The following is a 16,233-nucleotide window of genomic DNA, read 5'->3' as shown; positions in this document are numbered from 1 at the left end:
GAGTTTTGTGTCATCTGCCAACTTTAATTTATACCTTGTACACCCAAGTCTGGTACATGAATATTTTCCCCAGCTAGTTCATCCTTCCATCAAAACCTATGTTGTCATTGTAGATCTAACTGCCAGTATATCCGCATCTGTAATGAGAGAGAGCAGGACAACATCTGTCGGCTTTCATATTTCTATTATTTGCTGTTTTTTTTAATCTAACTTCCTCTTTAATTATTCCAGAATTTTTGCCTCCACTACCTTACCTAGAAGATCATTCCATACATTAAATGATTTTTATGCTATCTTTGGTGATCATCAGTCCTAAAATTTGTTCTTTTCACAGTGGCGCAGTGGTTAGCACCGTGGCCTCACAGCTCCAGGGACCCGGGTTCGATTCTGGGTACTGCCTGTGCGGAGTTTGCAAGTTCTCTCTGTGTCTGCGTGGGTTTTCGCCGGGTGCTCCGGTTTCCTCCCACATCCAAAGACTTGCAGGTGATAGGTAAATTGGCCGTTGTAAATTGCCCCTAGTGTAGATAGGTGATAGGGAATATGGGATTACTGTAGGATTAGTATAAATGGGTGGTTGTTGGTCGGCACAGACTTGGTGGGCCGAAGGGCCTGTTTCAGTGCTGTATCTCTAAATAAAATTTAAAAAAATAAAACCAATTTATCAATAATCCCTTACCCTTCAGTCATGGTTTAATTTTAAATAAGGTTCAGAGTTAACCTTTTCTATTCTACTTGGCATCTAATATAATTCTATGAGGTCTCATCTCATTTGCCTCCTTTTAAGGCTGAAAAGTGAGTTTTTCCAATCACTCCAATTAACTCAGTCCTGTGTTGCTGCAGATAAATGTTAACTTCCTTGCATAGCACTGCACAGTTTGTGAGGTTGTGTGTGGAGATTTCTAGGAATAAATTATTTGTCCCACTACTCTCTGGCACAGCATATTATTGCAACAATATAAGACAGCCTTATCATAGATATCATTTTTATGTAAAGTAGCCCAGACATTGCTTCAGAAGGGGATTAGAGTGAGATGGTTGTCCATGGGTATCGATGGTTCTTGGTGAAACTGACAGAAAACATAAAACTGAATTTAAGAATAGCTGTGAGGTAACATAACTGAGCTACGTTAACTCTGTTTCCCTCTCAGATTCTGCCATACCTGCTGAGTATTTCCAGCATTCTGTAATTAAAACTTTGGCACTTTGGGTTTAAGAAGAAATTTACATTTTTCATTTGGCTCTAGCTACATTTAGTTAAGATTAACATTAGTGGGTGATATTACTAGGTTTATTGTGGCTATTAGTAAACTGTTATCATGGTACTTTCCTGATATTTTTGTACTTGTACCTCATCAGCTCCTCTCATTGCACTAACATGGTACTTATAGAGCATGATATATTGTAAGTTAAAAGCAGAGTATTGCAACTGGCAATTTACTTATGCTCCTTAGTCATTGCCACTAATATAACACTGGGCTGGATTTTAAGGAGCCCTTGGTGTCGGGATCTGTGGATGGGGGGGAGGGGTTGCCTGAAGATGGACCTGGATGCCGGCAGGGCCCGACACAATTACTGCCAGCGGCGAGGCCTCATGGTGGCCCCCTCCCTTGGCTGCTTGGCAACGGGACCACAATTTAAATAAATTAAAACACCTGAATGAATTAATGTCATGTCGCCTCCTGCCACCCCGCCGTGATCTTCACTCCGGAGGCGCAACACTGGTGGGGAGGAGCTAAGTTTCTCGGTGTTTGGGCTGGGGGGGGCGGGGAGGTGGGTAAATGGGGTCAAATTAACGTCATGGATATAGTGGATGGTGGGATGGGTTATAGATTCAAGTTTGTGCAGTTAAAGGGGCGGGGGAAGGTCAGATGTTAAAGCTAAGTGTTGTGGAGGGAAGGGCAAATAATTAATTTATTTGTTATTGGGGGTGGGAAAGCGGCAAGAGAGATTTTCTTTTTTACTTCCATTTAACTTTAAATATTAAAATTTTGCGGTAGGGCTGACTGCCCTTTAAAAATGGCGTCCGCACCTATGCACAGGCAGCTGATGCCATTGCCGGGGACAGACAGACCGCCTCCTTCACGTGATCCGGGGAGGGGGGGAGGGGTGGCCCGTCCCAGGTATTTAAATGAGCCACTGCGCTTGGAATCGCGGCGGCTCTTTGGTGTGTGGCCCTTTTTCGCCCGCCACCCAGGCTTATAAAATTCAGCCCGCTGTTTCACTATCTTGGTTTGGCTTCTAATTGCCCATTTCCACAATCCGTATGTCAATGGCTACTCCATAGAAAAAAAATCATCTCAGTAACAATATATTTTAGATCCAGAGTGAGTGAACCTCACGATAAATTAAAAAATAAAAGAAACATGAAAATACCTCAGAATTGGATTAAGATTGCTAAAATGTACAACTTTGGAGTCAAGGAAAGGTGGTTTTAAGAGCTAATGTATTGTAGTAATCTATTTGGAAATTGTTCTTTGAGGAGTAAGTTTCTAAATAATTTCCTTTCTAACCCCTTTTACTTCCCCAAAATGGTATTTTGCAGAAAATTAATGCTAAGTATTAGTAAACACAAGTAATTACAGGACTCCTGGGACATATTTTTATTTATGATACAAGCAAAAGGAAATGGAAAATTCTTATCTTGTACTTTTGCATCCAAAGTTTAAATCTACCTCATTAATCATAAATTATGTTAGATACTGGAGAAAAACATTAGGAATTTTTTCCTTCTGAAAATTATATCAATTTTGTATTTAATTTTTAACTCTCATCCCACCCACCCAATTTATCGTAAGACCGTTTCAAGACTGGGAAAGGGTGATAGTGAAATGTTCAGCAATTTTGCATTGAAACCTGCTCTTTTACTACACACTAACTTGTGAAGTTGCTGTTGTCAGAAATTAAGAATAAAGATCTGACAAATCTTTGTAAAAACAAATGAAACTTATTTGACTATTGGTTTTCTTAATGTTTGCCATCTTAATTCTTCTATGGACATAGGCTGGGATATTGGAAAGCATCTTCATTGAAACCTGGATAGAACTTATTTATTCAGCTACCAATACATTAGCCACACCAGCTTACATTTTTGAAAAGAAATATCTAAAGCTAACAGCAAATGTCCAATGTTCTTCGACATTTCTATGAAACTTGTTATTTTGAAAAGCCTAACATGCTGTAATTGAGATAACTGATTGAAAACAGAATTGTTCAGGAAAAAAAACTGAACCCCCCAGGTTTCTAAGCTTTCAATGTTTCACCATATATATATTTTAGCTCCATTTTTAACTCTGGGTGTGAATTGTGCAGTGGGGGGGGGTGTTGGGTGTGTGCAACATGAAATTAAATTGGACGGACCACCCGGCATCGACCTAGGCACCAGAAACGACAACGGCAAACCCAGCCCTGTCGACCCTGCAAAGTCGTCCTTACTAACATTTAGGGGCTTGTGCCAAAGTTGGGAGAGCTGTCCCACAGACTAGTCAAGCAACAGCCTGACATAGTCATACTCACGGAATCATACCTTACAGACAATATCCCAGACACTGCAATCACTATCCCCAGGTATGTCCTGTCCCACTGGCAGGACAGACCCAACAGAGATGGTGGCACAGTGGTATACAGTAGGGAGGGAGTTGCCCTGGGAGTCCTCAACATCGACTCTGGACCCCATGAAGTCTCATGGTATCAGGTCAAACATGGGCAAGGTAACCTCCTACTGATTACCACCAACTGCCCTCCCTCAGCTGATGACTCAGCACTCCTCCATGTTGAACACCACTTGGAAGAAGCACTGAGGGTGGCAAGGGCCCAAAACGTACTCTGGGTGGGGGACTTCAATGTCCATCACCAAGAGTGGCACGGTAGCACCTCTACTGACCGAGCAGGCCGAGTCCTAAAGGACATAGCTGCTAGACTGGGTCTGCGGCAGGTGGTGGGGGAACCAACATGAGGGAAAAACATACTTGACCTCGTCCTCACCAATCTGCCTGCCGTAGATACTTCTGTCCATGACTGTATTGGTAGGAGTGACCACCGCACAGTCCTTGTGGAGACGATGTCCTGCCTGCACATTGAGGATACTGTCCATCGTGTTGTGTGGCACTATCACCGTGCTAAATGGGATAGATTTCGAACAGATCTAGCAATGCAAAATTGGGCATCCATGAGGCGCTGCGGGCCATCAGCAGCAGCAGAATTGTACTCCACAATCTGTAACCTCATGGCCCGGCATATCCCCCATCCGACCATTACCATCAAGCCAGGAGACCAACCCTGGTTCAATGAAGAGTGCAGGAGGGCATGCCAGGAGCAGCACCAGGCATATCTCAAAATGAGGTGTCAACCTGGTGAAGCTACAACACAGGACTATCTGCGTGCCAAACTGCGTAAGCAGCATGCGATAGACAGAGCTAAGCGATCCCATAACCAACGGATCAGATCTAAGCTGTGTAGTCCTGCCACATACAGCTGTGAATGGTGGTGGACAATTAAACAACTGACTGGAGGAGGTGGCTCCACAAATATCCCCATCCTCAATGATGGGGGAGCCCAGCACATTAGTGCGAAAGATAAAGCTGAAGCATTTGCAACAATCTTTAGCCAGAAGTGCCGAGTTGATGATCCATCTCGGCCTCCTCCTGAAGTCCCCAGCATCACAGATGCCAGACTTCAGCCAATTCGATTCACTCCACGTGATATCAAGAAATGGCTGAAGGCGATGGATACTGCAAAAGCTATGGGCCCTGACAATATTCCGGCAATAGTACTGAAGACCTATGCTCCAGAACTTGCCGTGCCCTGAGCCAAGCTGTTCCAGTACAGCTACAACACTGGCATCTACCCTGCAATGTGGAAAATTGCCCAGGTGTGTCCTGTACACAAAAAGCAGGACAAGTCCAACCTGGCCAATTACCGCCCCATCAGCCTACTCTCAATCATCAGTAAAGTGATGGAAGGTGTCATCAACAGTGCCATCAAGCGGCACTTGCTTAGCAATAACCTGCTCAGTGACGCTCAGTTTGGGTTCCGCCAGGGCCACTCAGCTCCTGACCTCATCACAGCCTTGATTCAAACATGGACAAAAGAGCTGAACTCAAGAGCTGAGGTGAGAGTGACTGCCCTTGACATCAAGGCAGCATTTGACCAAATATGGCATCAAGGAGCCCTAGCAAAACTGAGGTCAATGGGAATCGGGGGAAAACTCTCTGCTTGCTGAAGTCATACCTAGTGCAAAGGAAGATGATTGTGGTTGTTGGAGGTCAACCATCTGAGCTCCAGGACATCACTGCAGGAGTTCCTCAGGGTAGTGTCCTAGGCCCAACCATCTTCAGCTGCTTCATCAATGACCTTCCTTCAATCATAATGTCAGAAGTGGGGATGTTCGTTGATGATTGCACAATGTTCAGCACCATTCGTGACTCCTCAGATACTGAAGCAGTCCGTGTAGAATTGCAGCAAGACCTGGACAATACCCAGGCTTGGGCTAATAAGTGGTAAGTAACATTCGCGCCACACAAGTGCCAGGCAATGACCATCTCCAACAAGAGAGAACCTAACCATCTCCCATTGACATTCAACGGCATTACCATCGCTGAATCCCCCATTATCAACATCCTAGGGGCTACCATTGACCAGGAACTGAACTGGAGTAGCCATATAAATACCATGGCTACAAGAGCAGGTCAGAGGCGAGGAATCCTGAGGCGAGTAACTCACCACCTGACTCCCCAAAGCCTGTCCATCATCTACAAGGCACAAGTCAGGAGTGTGATGGAACACTCTCCACTTGCCTGGATGGGTGCAGCTCCAACAACACACAAGAAGCTCGACACAATCCAGGACAAAGCAGCCCGCTTGATTGGCACCCCATCTACAAACATTCACTCCCTCCACCACCGACACACAGTGGGCAGCAGTGTGTACCATCTACAAGATGCACTGCAGAAATGCACCAAGCTCCTTCGACAGCACCTTCCAAACCCACGACCTCTACCAACTAGAAGGACAAGGGTAGCAAATACATGGGAACACCACCACCTGCAAGTTCCCCTCCAAGTCACACACCATCCTGACTTGGAACTATATCGCCGTTCCTTCACTGTCGCTGGGTCAAAATCCTGGAACTCCCTTCCTAACTGTGGGTGTACCTACCCCAAATGGATTGCAGCGGTTCAAGAAGGCAGCTCACCACCACCTTCTCAAGGACAATTAGGGATGGGCAATAAATGCTGGCCTGGCCAGTGATGCCCACATCCCATGAATGAATTAAAAAAAAAATGCATATGGGTGGTAGGCACCCATGATACTCATAGTGCATAGCTTGGGAAATTTTACCTCTTGGGCCTCATTATAATTTGACTGACTGGCTGCCCTCTGAATTGTGTTGGGAGTTGGGTGGCCCATCCTTATGATGCATGGAACTTCTGGCACAACTCCGAAGGCCTGTTTAAGGTGGAGATGAATTGCATTCCCCACTTTGATTTTTGCTTGCAGAAGGCTGGGAAGGATTGTGGCAGCAAAGATAACTAGAAAGGCTGATCCCTGCTTTTGTGATGCTTCTCTGGAGTTTCTAGTAAAGGAATTGAGGGTAAGGAGGAAGCAACTATTCAACAGAAACTGCAAGAGCAAACCCAAGATCACAATGAAACAATCCAGGACAGAGGTGGCTGAACAGGTCATTGCCACCAACTTCAACCCAGGACCTTGGTTCAATATTAAGAGGTTCAGTGACCTGGAGCAGCAAAGGTGAGTAGAGCTCTCCATCTCTCCAGATTTCTCAACAGCATTTGACAGCTTACAGCGTTAGGAAAGGCCAGGCTTTTGGCTTACCTGAGCAGGATATCTGCATTTTACTTGTAACCCATCATTTCCTTCAGCAAACTTCCCAACTTCAAGCTGTATTCTTAAGACTGTTGCCTGTAAATGTCTATCATCTATCTGCCATTCTCACCCTTGTCGCTTTTCTTTTTCTCTTCTCGGTTCTTGACAACAAGAGGGGGCTCCTGCATAGCAAAATGCCTGGGGGGAAGGACAGTCCTCCTGTGGATGCATTGTCATACGCATCATTACTTCCAGGCATAAACTCAATCATTGTCAGTTAATGAGCCAGAGGGGTCTGCATGTGGTGAAACACCCAGCATGAGTGAGCAACAGCGGGTAATGGTGGCAGGCTCATCACAGGATACAGTTCGTTAATGGACGAGGTCCACTTCCAGCTCTGTTGATCAGGACAGAGATGAGGATTACAGGGGCCTAGCCATGGAAAAAATACTTGCATCACATAAGAAGCTGTATGAGGTATTGGAAGGTCTGCCAAAGAGTTTCAGCTCTATGAAACGTAGAATGATTACATCTATTCATGTCTGTGCCAGCTCTCTGCAAGAGCAACTCACCTAGTCCCATTCCCCTGCTTTTTCCCTTGGAAGTGTGGAAGAGTCTGCTTCTAGCTTGTGTTGTGTGATCTAGGATGGCATCAGCACCCTGCAATCTACCCTGGAAAGCATGGTCACCTTCAGGTACTCTGCAGCTGGGCCCTCACAGGATGTCAGAGTCACTGGCCTCTGCAGCTTTGATGGAAGTTGAGACTGCTACCATGCAGGCTGTGCGCTCCATATTAGAGAGACAGGTGTTCACCTTGGATGGATTAGTGGACAGAATAAATGGAACTTTAAAAGAGTCACTCATCTTTTGCAAGCGGCTGTCCTGCAGATTAGTGGAAGTGACATGCCCTAGTCATACAGGAGTGCCAGTGGTGCAATAGGAGGAGAATGTGTTGGCCCCTCTCAGGATGCCAGCATATCTGTTGCTTTGCCATCCCCGAACCAATATCCACCACTCACAAACTAGGCCAAGCTGCCTGACAGCAGCCAAGATTTTGCAGCCTGTCCCTCATAGACCCGAGCACTCAGAACTCGCTGGCCAGTGGCATCTCAGGGGTCCCAAAATAATGAACCACAGCCTTCTACCATTTTTGCTGAGGCCACCAGGGGGGAAAAAAACGCTATTTAAAAAGCCGTCAAGAAATCGGAGGCCAGAGAGAGAGCAGCGGAGTGGAGCGGGGGAAAAAATCGAAGAGTGACATCACCGTCAACAGAGAGAGCAGGGAAACAGAAAGCAGCTGGGGTGAGTATACTGGTAAATTTTTAATTTGATTTCATCTAAAGCAATCAAATATAAAATAAGACTTGATCAATTCATTAGTATATAAACTAAAAACTAAAGCGGATTTGATAATTTATTAGAGAGAGAGAGAATGGCCGGGAGTGTATTCGCTCAAATTCAGATAACTTAATACATAAGCTGTATTACGTATTATTAGGGTTTATCAGTATTTGTAAGGTTTAGTAATAGTACTAAGGTTTATTAGTATTGGCAAAGCTTTATTAGCATTGGTAAGGTCTGTTACCAGTAGGAAGGTCTACATATCTATGTAATCAAGAAAAGTATAACTTTAGTTGATGGGGCACTCGCATTTAATAAACACAGTAAATTCTGTGATATGTCAGAATTATTCTGTTAATTAAGAAAGTAGTTAAAGTAAATTACGTACTAGCATTAGTAACAATGGCAGGACAAGTGTTCTGTTGCAGCTGTGATTTGTGGGAGCTCCTGGATGCCAAGGCGATCCCGGACAAACACATCTGCAGAAGGTGTCAGCAGCTAGAGGACTTCCAGATCAGGATAATTGATCTGGAAACTGAACTGCAAACACTGTGCAACATAAGGGAGGGGGAGAAATGCCTGGACACTTTGTTCCGGAGGACAGTCGCACCACTTAGAACAGGGTCATCTGTTTTGGTCTGCAGTGAGGGACAGGAGGATGTGACTGTCAGTGAGGCAGGTAAAGGGAGCCTCAGACTTTGCAATTGTCAAACAGGTTTGAGGTGCTCGCAACCTGTCTGGATGAAAGCGAGGTCTGCAAGGTGGATGAGCAGACAGACCATGGCACTGTGGTACAGGAAGCCATTCAAGTGGGGGGAGCAAAAAGAATGTAGTGGTAGTAGGGAATAGGATAGTGAGGGGGATTGACACTGTTCTGTGCAGTCGAGAGTGTGCATCCAGAAGGCTGTGTTGCCTGCCCGGTGCCAGAGTTCGGGACATCTGCTCAGGGCTGGTCAGGAACTTGGAGTGGGAGGGGAGGTTCCAGTTGTCGTCGTCCATGTAGGTACCAATGACATAGGTAGGACTAGGAGAGAGGTTCTGCTAAGACAGTATGAGGAGTTAGGCAACAAATTGAAGAGCAGAACCTCAAGGGTGATAATCTCTGGATTATTACCTAAACCACGTGCCAGTTGGCAGAGGGCACATAAAATTTGTGAAATGAATACGTGGCTCAAAGACTGGTGTGAGAGAAGTGGGTTTGGGTTTGTGGGGCACTGGCACCAGTACTGGGGAAAGTGGGGGCTGTACCTTTGGGACGGTCTGCACCTGAACCGTGCTGGGACCAGTCTTCTAGCAGACCCGTGTAACTAGTGAAGTAGAGAGGACTTTAAACTAAACAAGGAGGAATAAGGATCAAGCTTGGGTAGATGTAGTAAATCAAGGAGTAGAGTCAAGGCAGGAGAGCAGAATAGTAATATGGGAAATGGTCAGAAAATGGCAGGAAGGGAAAGAGAAAAAAACGAAGAATGCGCCAACTGTCAAGACTAGATGTTACAAAGTTAACAAAGTCAAAACTAAAGGCTCTGTATCTGAATGCACGTAGCATTCATAACCCAGTAGACAAACTGATGGAGCACATTGAAGTAAATAAGTGTAATCTGATAGCCATTACAGAGTCATGGCTGCAGGATGACAAGGATTGGGCCCTCAGTATTGAGGGGTATATAACATTCAAGAATAATAGGAAGCTAGGTAAAGGTGGAGGGGTAGCACTGTTAATCAAGGATGACATTGGTGCAATAGTTAGAGATGACCTTGGTTCAGGAGATCAGGATGTAGAATCGATTTGGGTGGAGATGAGGAATAGTAGGGGAAAGAAGTCACTGGTGGCTGTGGTCTACAGGCCCCTAACAGTAACCACAATGTAGGATGAAGTATCCAAGAAGAAATATTGGGTGCTTGAGATAATGGGATGCTATCATGGGTGATTTTAATCTACATATAAACTGGAAAAATTAGATTGACAATAGTAGCCTGGATGAGGAGTTCACAGAATGTTTTTGAGATAGTTTCCTCAAGCAGCATGTTCTGGAACCAACCAGAGAGCAGGTTATATTAGACTTGGTATTGTGTAACGTGACAGGATTAATTAATGACCTCAGAGTAAAGGCACCTCTCGGTAGCAGTGACCACAATATGATTGAATTTTACATCCAGTTTGAAAGAGGGAAGGGTGGGTCTAAGACTAGTATTTTAAACTTAAATAAGGGCAACTATGTGGGTATGAAAGCTGAACTAGCTGAAGTGAACTGGGTTACTAGGCTAGGAGATAGATCGATAGAGAAGCAGTGGCAGACATTTAAGGGGATATTTCAGAATACTCAGAATATGTTTATTCCTACTATAAAGAAAAATTCTAAGAAAAGGTCCCACATTCCGTGCTTAACTAAACAAGATAAAGAAAGCATCAAACTTAAGGAAAAAGCATATAATTGTGCAAAGGTAAGTGGCAGGTCAGCTGATTGGTCAGAATATAAAGGATGGCAGAGAATGACTAAAAGGCTAATCAGGAGAAAGAAATTAAGAGTATGAGAGGAAGCTAGCAAGAAATGTAAAAACTTGATTTTGGTTTAGTAGCAGCATTGTTAGTATGTCATTGATATCAAAGTTTTCTGAGTAGTTTCAGTGTTCTTTAATGCAGAATCAAGGGAATGGTTGAAGGTTGTAACAAGGACTGTTAACGTAGAGGGGCTCTGTGTAATCTTTGAGAGCAGGGGAATTAGCAGGCCCCTGAGTCCTCACATCTTTTGCTGCAAGGTTTTGAGGTGACCCTCCTGCTTCCTGTCCTTCACCCTGGATTTTACTTGTCCGATGAGGACTGCTGCTGCTCTACCTCATCCAATTGCATATCACCCTCTAATGAGAGGTTGTGCAACATGCTGCATGCCATTACGAAGGAGGAGACTCTATCTAGGGTATATTGTAGACTGCCCCCTGACACTGATGGAGAAGCCTGATGTTCTGCCTCAGTGTCTCTATGTTGTATTCATTAATTATCCTGGTGGTCAGCTGATTTCAACTGTATGCTATGTCTCTGTTACTTTGACATTTTGGGATTGTGGAGTAGTGTTATTAGCTACATCTGTGGGGAGTAACCCTCATCGCCCAGTAGCCACTTTGCCATGTTCTGAAAGGGTTGAAAACTGGGAAATGGTTGAGCATCGCAGGGCACATGAATCATGTCATCTCCCTGGGTACCTTTATATAAACTTGCATGATGCTGTGATTGGCTACTCGCTGAATGCACTAGATTTTTCTATTAACAAACTCTACTGGCTGCTGTTCTGGTGCCCTGATTGCAACATTTGTGTGGTCAATGATGCTTTGGAACTAAGGGAACCTAGCCACTACTGGAAATCTGTGAAGTTTCTCCTGTTGACTCTTGATGTCAATAGGAAAAGTGGTGTACTGATCAGCCTTGGCAGACAGCGAGTCAGTGGTCTGTTCAATGCAGATGTATATTACAGACTGTGGCTGAGGTCTTCTGTAGTAGACTGGAAGGAACCAGTGGCAACAAAAGTTATGGCCTGTGGTGACTTTGGGAGCCATTGGCAAAGCATAACCCCTATATCCAGCAGGAAGTAAATCCTGTTGCAGAAGGCTGCAGATGTCTGTGATGACCTGACTGGAGAAACACAGCCCTCATCCTGCACTGCTCCTCAGTTAGATCCAAGAAAGTGACTCTTGGTCTGTACATCCTGTGTGATGGGTATGGCCTCCTAAGAGCAGTACCGCAGACCTGTTGTCTTCCAAGATGCTTTGCTGCTTGCTTAGGCTGCTGCTTCTGTTGCATCTTCTGCCTCAATTCTTCCATTGTGCAAATGAAACTAACAATGATAACTCCATGATTAACAAAGAGAGGTGATGAGGAAGAATAAATGGGAAAAAATCTAGAATTTGGAAACCCCTGGAAAACTGGACAGCAAATAAATCCCATCATCCAATGTGCTGCAGCTCAGTGTTCCTTTAAATACAGCTTTAGTGCGTCTTGAGTGGCCAATCCCACCATGTTTCACTGGTGGGTCAGGGGCAGGCCAGGACTTGTGATTTTGAGTTAAAATTGCATCTGGGTCCCAATTATGTAATTGATTTAAATATATTCATGAATCTCCCAACTGTCTGTGGGGAGTGTCACTCCTGAATCAAAAAACTACATGGTTGAAATGGCAACAGGCAGGAAAGAATTGGTGATGGAGTGGTAAGTACCCAAATGTGATTTCCAAACCCCTGCTTGCACTGATCTCCTTGGGCAAGCAGGGTTAAAATTGGGACCCATCTTTCTCCATAGGCTTATCCTGTGTCTGGTCTTTCCGTAAAATCTCTTATTCTAGTAAGCAATACCACTTTATTTTGATTCTCAAGATTTTTCCTGTTATATTTATTTTCGTAACGAACTTTAATTTTATGCAGGTATTCAACATTATACAAACACATACAATACCACATACTCAGGAGAAACAAAAGGCAATATTTTCTTTTTGGAGAAGAAGCAAAACAACTGAATAATCTTTCCAAATCATTTGCTGTAATACAATCAATTAGGTTTTCAACCCACACTTAATATCTATAACTTGATGTATGGTGGCAGTATATTTAGAATGTAAATTTCTTCAGAATCTTAATAATGAAATGTGACAAATACTAATTTTTCAGCATGAGATGGAAGTCTTTTTGTTCTTGTTGCACGACTTTGAATTTAATGAATGTGAAGTGCGGTGTTTTACGCTTTGGATCTGTCACTTTATTTGAACCACATTTAGAGGGTTTAGTCAGAGTCTTTGCTACAGTTTGCTGTATGAACTTATAGAGGGCCTGCCCAAGGTGAAGATTCATGGATATTTGTCATTTTAACCCTTTCAATGATGGAATTTATTGGCAGAATTCCTCCTGGATATATAAATCATTTTTAAAAGTTTTAAGGCATGGACATTTTCCTGGCATTCTAGATATAAGATGCAAGTGAAAGAAGGAAAATATACTTCAGTGAGGGATTTATTAATTTAGTAAAACATTTTTTTCAGTAAACGTTCGATTTTCTTTTGTTCCTGTTACCCCACAAATTCTTGCCCCAGTATCGGTGTCCCAATTGGGTGCTCTTTCTCTGCTTAAGGCCATTTGGATTTGTACTATATTCCCTTCCATAGAGGGGATTCAGTTGGGCTAAGACAGATTTGACCTATTTTCCCTACAGACATGTTGCCCAGTAGGTACTGAGCAAGCATACCCAGTTGAGACTGGTAAATCTGAGTGATCCTCAAGGCAGTCCTTGAAATCCCAAGTTAGAGATCTGGATGAGACGCAAGCACACACAGGTTTGAGCTACAATATCAGTGCCACTCATTCTTTTAAGCCGTTAGGGTAAAGGCAGTGATAAAGTACATCGTCTAATATGGAAACTCTTTTCTAATACTCTGGAATTAACTTGAGCAGTTGAGTATTCATGATTTAAATGATTTTGCTGTAGGATATTTGTAAAAGCAATGCGAAATAGATCATCCCAGACAATATGCCAAGTACTTTTGGCACAACACTATGCGAGTAATGTAAATACCAAAACATTAGTCATGATCAGTTTCCTTTACTCTGAGCTGCACAGCTTGGTTGGGGCAGAGCAGCCGCCTCATTGCCATTCATTTACATTCAGAATAAAGGTGCTTTTGTGAGCATGAATAAAACATTCATAGTGGGGAAGGGCGTCTGTCTGGAAAGAACATGAATGTCCCCTCAGTTATAATTTACATAGCAGAGTACTGCTTACATTAACAGCACATTGAGAAAGGTTGAACACACACTGCAGGCAGGAAGCTTGGGCGTACACACCATGCAGTAATGATTTCATTAGAACAGCCTGTGATTTCTGTGTGTAGATCTTGGAGAGAGAGACACACACACAGCAGCACGAGTGCGATTTCAGCTGACTGAGCCAACAGTTTCAGTCAAAGCTTTCTATAATTGATCTATGAAAAAGTTTTAAACTCTCTGGCTGGGGCTTCTTGTGCTGTGTTTGTAGAGGTATAATTGCTTTAGAAAACCTCAGCTTTCATTGCATACATTTGAAAGATGAATATTTCTGCAGCTACTAAATTTGAAGGATTGATTAAAAAGGAAGAGACCAGTTGGGAGATCTACAAAAAATACAGTATGATGTGATAAAGCGATCTTAATATCTTAACCATTCTATCGAGTAACAATGTGCTGGATTTCTATCTTTTTTTTTTATTATAGCCATCTGGAATTTCGACTGACAATGATGCTCTCGGTCCTTTGCTTGCTGGCTGGGGTAAGAAGTGATAAATACTTAATTGAGTGAGCTTTCTCAATTCTATTTAGTGTTAAATTGATGCATTTTATTGCTGTCTCTGACATTTTTGTCATATAATTGTAAACAAGAAGCATTTTCTTATTGTTTAATCACTTAAATATTTTGAATTTCAGTGAGTAGTTTTCTATTCGGTTTCAGGGTACTTGATTTCTCTGCTAAAAATACCACCTCTATCTTGCTTTTCATACATTAGAAACTCAACAGTAGCAAGCAAGCCATGTGGTTCACAGTCTTAAATTATTTAGTGAAATTTACAACTAGGAGTCGTACTTTGCTTTTCACTCTAACCTTTTCATAGTTATTCTATTTTGAGAAGATATTCTAGTTTCAAGTATTTGTCTTGGCAAGGATTAAATTAAACATTAATAATTTCATGATGCATTAATTATTTTTTCCAGTATGAAATACAATGCAAAAATTAAATTGTACCTCTGCAAGAAAAATCCTAGGGCGTTGCCTTTTATCATTTGGCATAGTTTCGTTGCATTGTGTACTATTAGGGAGCGGGTGGGAATGTTGTTAATGGACATGCATCACATGGCCTCAGCCTTTGTTGGAATATGTTGTTGATATATTAGATGACAATTTTCCAAAGATGAATTAAGACACAAGCTGTTTTAGTGGAGATCATGGTTTCAACATTGTGTGCTGTTGAATATCAGGTGAACTTGCTGATCCTGTGTGTTGTCAGTTGTCGCTGTTGCTCGAGAGTAATGGCAGCTGAGGAACTGAAACAGACCAGAAAAGTTTAGTGGCCGATGGTTTTTTTTTTAAAGCTTGCAACCTTGGCTCTTGAAAGTTTCTGCTAGGTGGTGCAGTTTGGGGATAGTTGTTGATTTGATATCTCCAGCCTCTGCGAAAGTACCTAGAATCCACTTGGGAGCTTCTAAAACCCTATGACAACACAAGTGAGATTGTGATCATGCTGTGTGGGGAATCTCCCACCACACCATAGGAATGTTTGTAAATAGAGGTTCCTAATCTGGTGATGCATACTACAATTCATAGCAACTGACAGATTATCATTGTGACAAATGGTGTGATGAATCACTTAAGACTGCCCTGAAAGTATACATTCCAAGAATCCCAATTTCTTGATGCCGCCCCATTAACAAACTCTGCCTATTAAATCCCCTGCAGAATAGGTGCACTTGGGTCTCCCACCTCGGTGGTTACCTTGCTTTGATTTTCTTTGTAATTTTGGTTTAAATATTGCTGTCTTTTTCAAATTAAAAGAGCAAAATAGATGTACAAACGCCTCCCAAATGGCATACAAACTTGTAGATAATAGACAAAAATTTGTTTTGTCTGCAAAGCAAGTTAATTATCTGATCTTCATCCAGATCTAAAGCAATGACTTATGGCTCCTTTTGTGGGTGGGGAAAGGGGAATGAGGGAATGGTCTTAGTCAGTAACAGTGCTACTTTGTGAGTTGGCAGCAGAAGGTATGATTTAATTTGGGTGACCTGGCATTTATCTGTCATATTCTTCTCTCAACTCTCCCGTAAAGCAGATGCATTTACCAATTCTGCTGAAAGCTGAGAATTTGCTTAACCAAGCCCAAGCAATTTAATAGGATTTCATAACTTCTAAATTTTTATGAAAGTCCTTGTATTTATAGTGTTTGAAAAAAAGTACTCACAGTCTGGCTTTCTTAGTGACCACAGTAGTTCAAAAATGTTTCTTTCCATTGAAAGAGTTTCAGTAGTCATTCTACTGATTTTCATCTGGATTTGATTTGCTTTAAT

At 42.8% G+C, this 16,233-nt stretch overlaps 1 protein-coding gene across 4 annotated transcripts in view; it reads left to right on the top strand.

Annotated features, from left to right (window-relative positions):
• The window catches only part of wwp2 (WW domain containing E3 ubiquitin protein ligase 2), a 277,512-nt gene that overhangs the window by 198,876 nt on the left and 62,403 nt on the right, over nt 1–16,233 (top strand). For all 4 annotated transcript variants that reach the window (XM_068049205.1, XM_068049206.1, XM_068049203.1 and 1 more), the window contains one exon: nt 14,389–14,443. In XM_068049205.1, coding sequence (XP_067905306.1) covers nt 14,389–14,443 — 55 coding nt within the window. The remainder of the gene's footprint in view (nt 1–14,388; nt 14,444–16,233) is intronic.

The sequence above is a fragment of the Heterodontus francisci genome, chromosome 17 (genome assembly GCF_036365525.1).
Source record: "Heterodontus francisci isolate sHetFra1 chromosome 17, sHetFra1.hap1, whole genome shotgun sequence".
In the NCBI taxonomy this organism is placed as follows: Eukaryota; Metazoa; Chordata; class Chondrichthyes; order Heterodontiformes; family Heterodontidae; genus Heterodontus; species Heterodontus francisci.
Note: the sequence above shows the minus strand (reverse complement) of the source record. Positions and strands in the feature narration are given on the sequence as shown.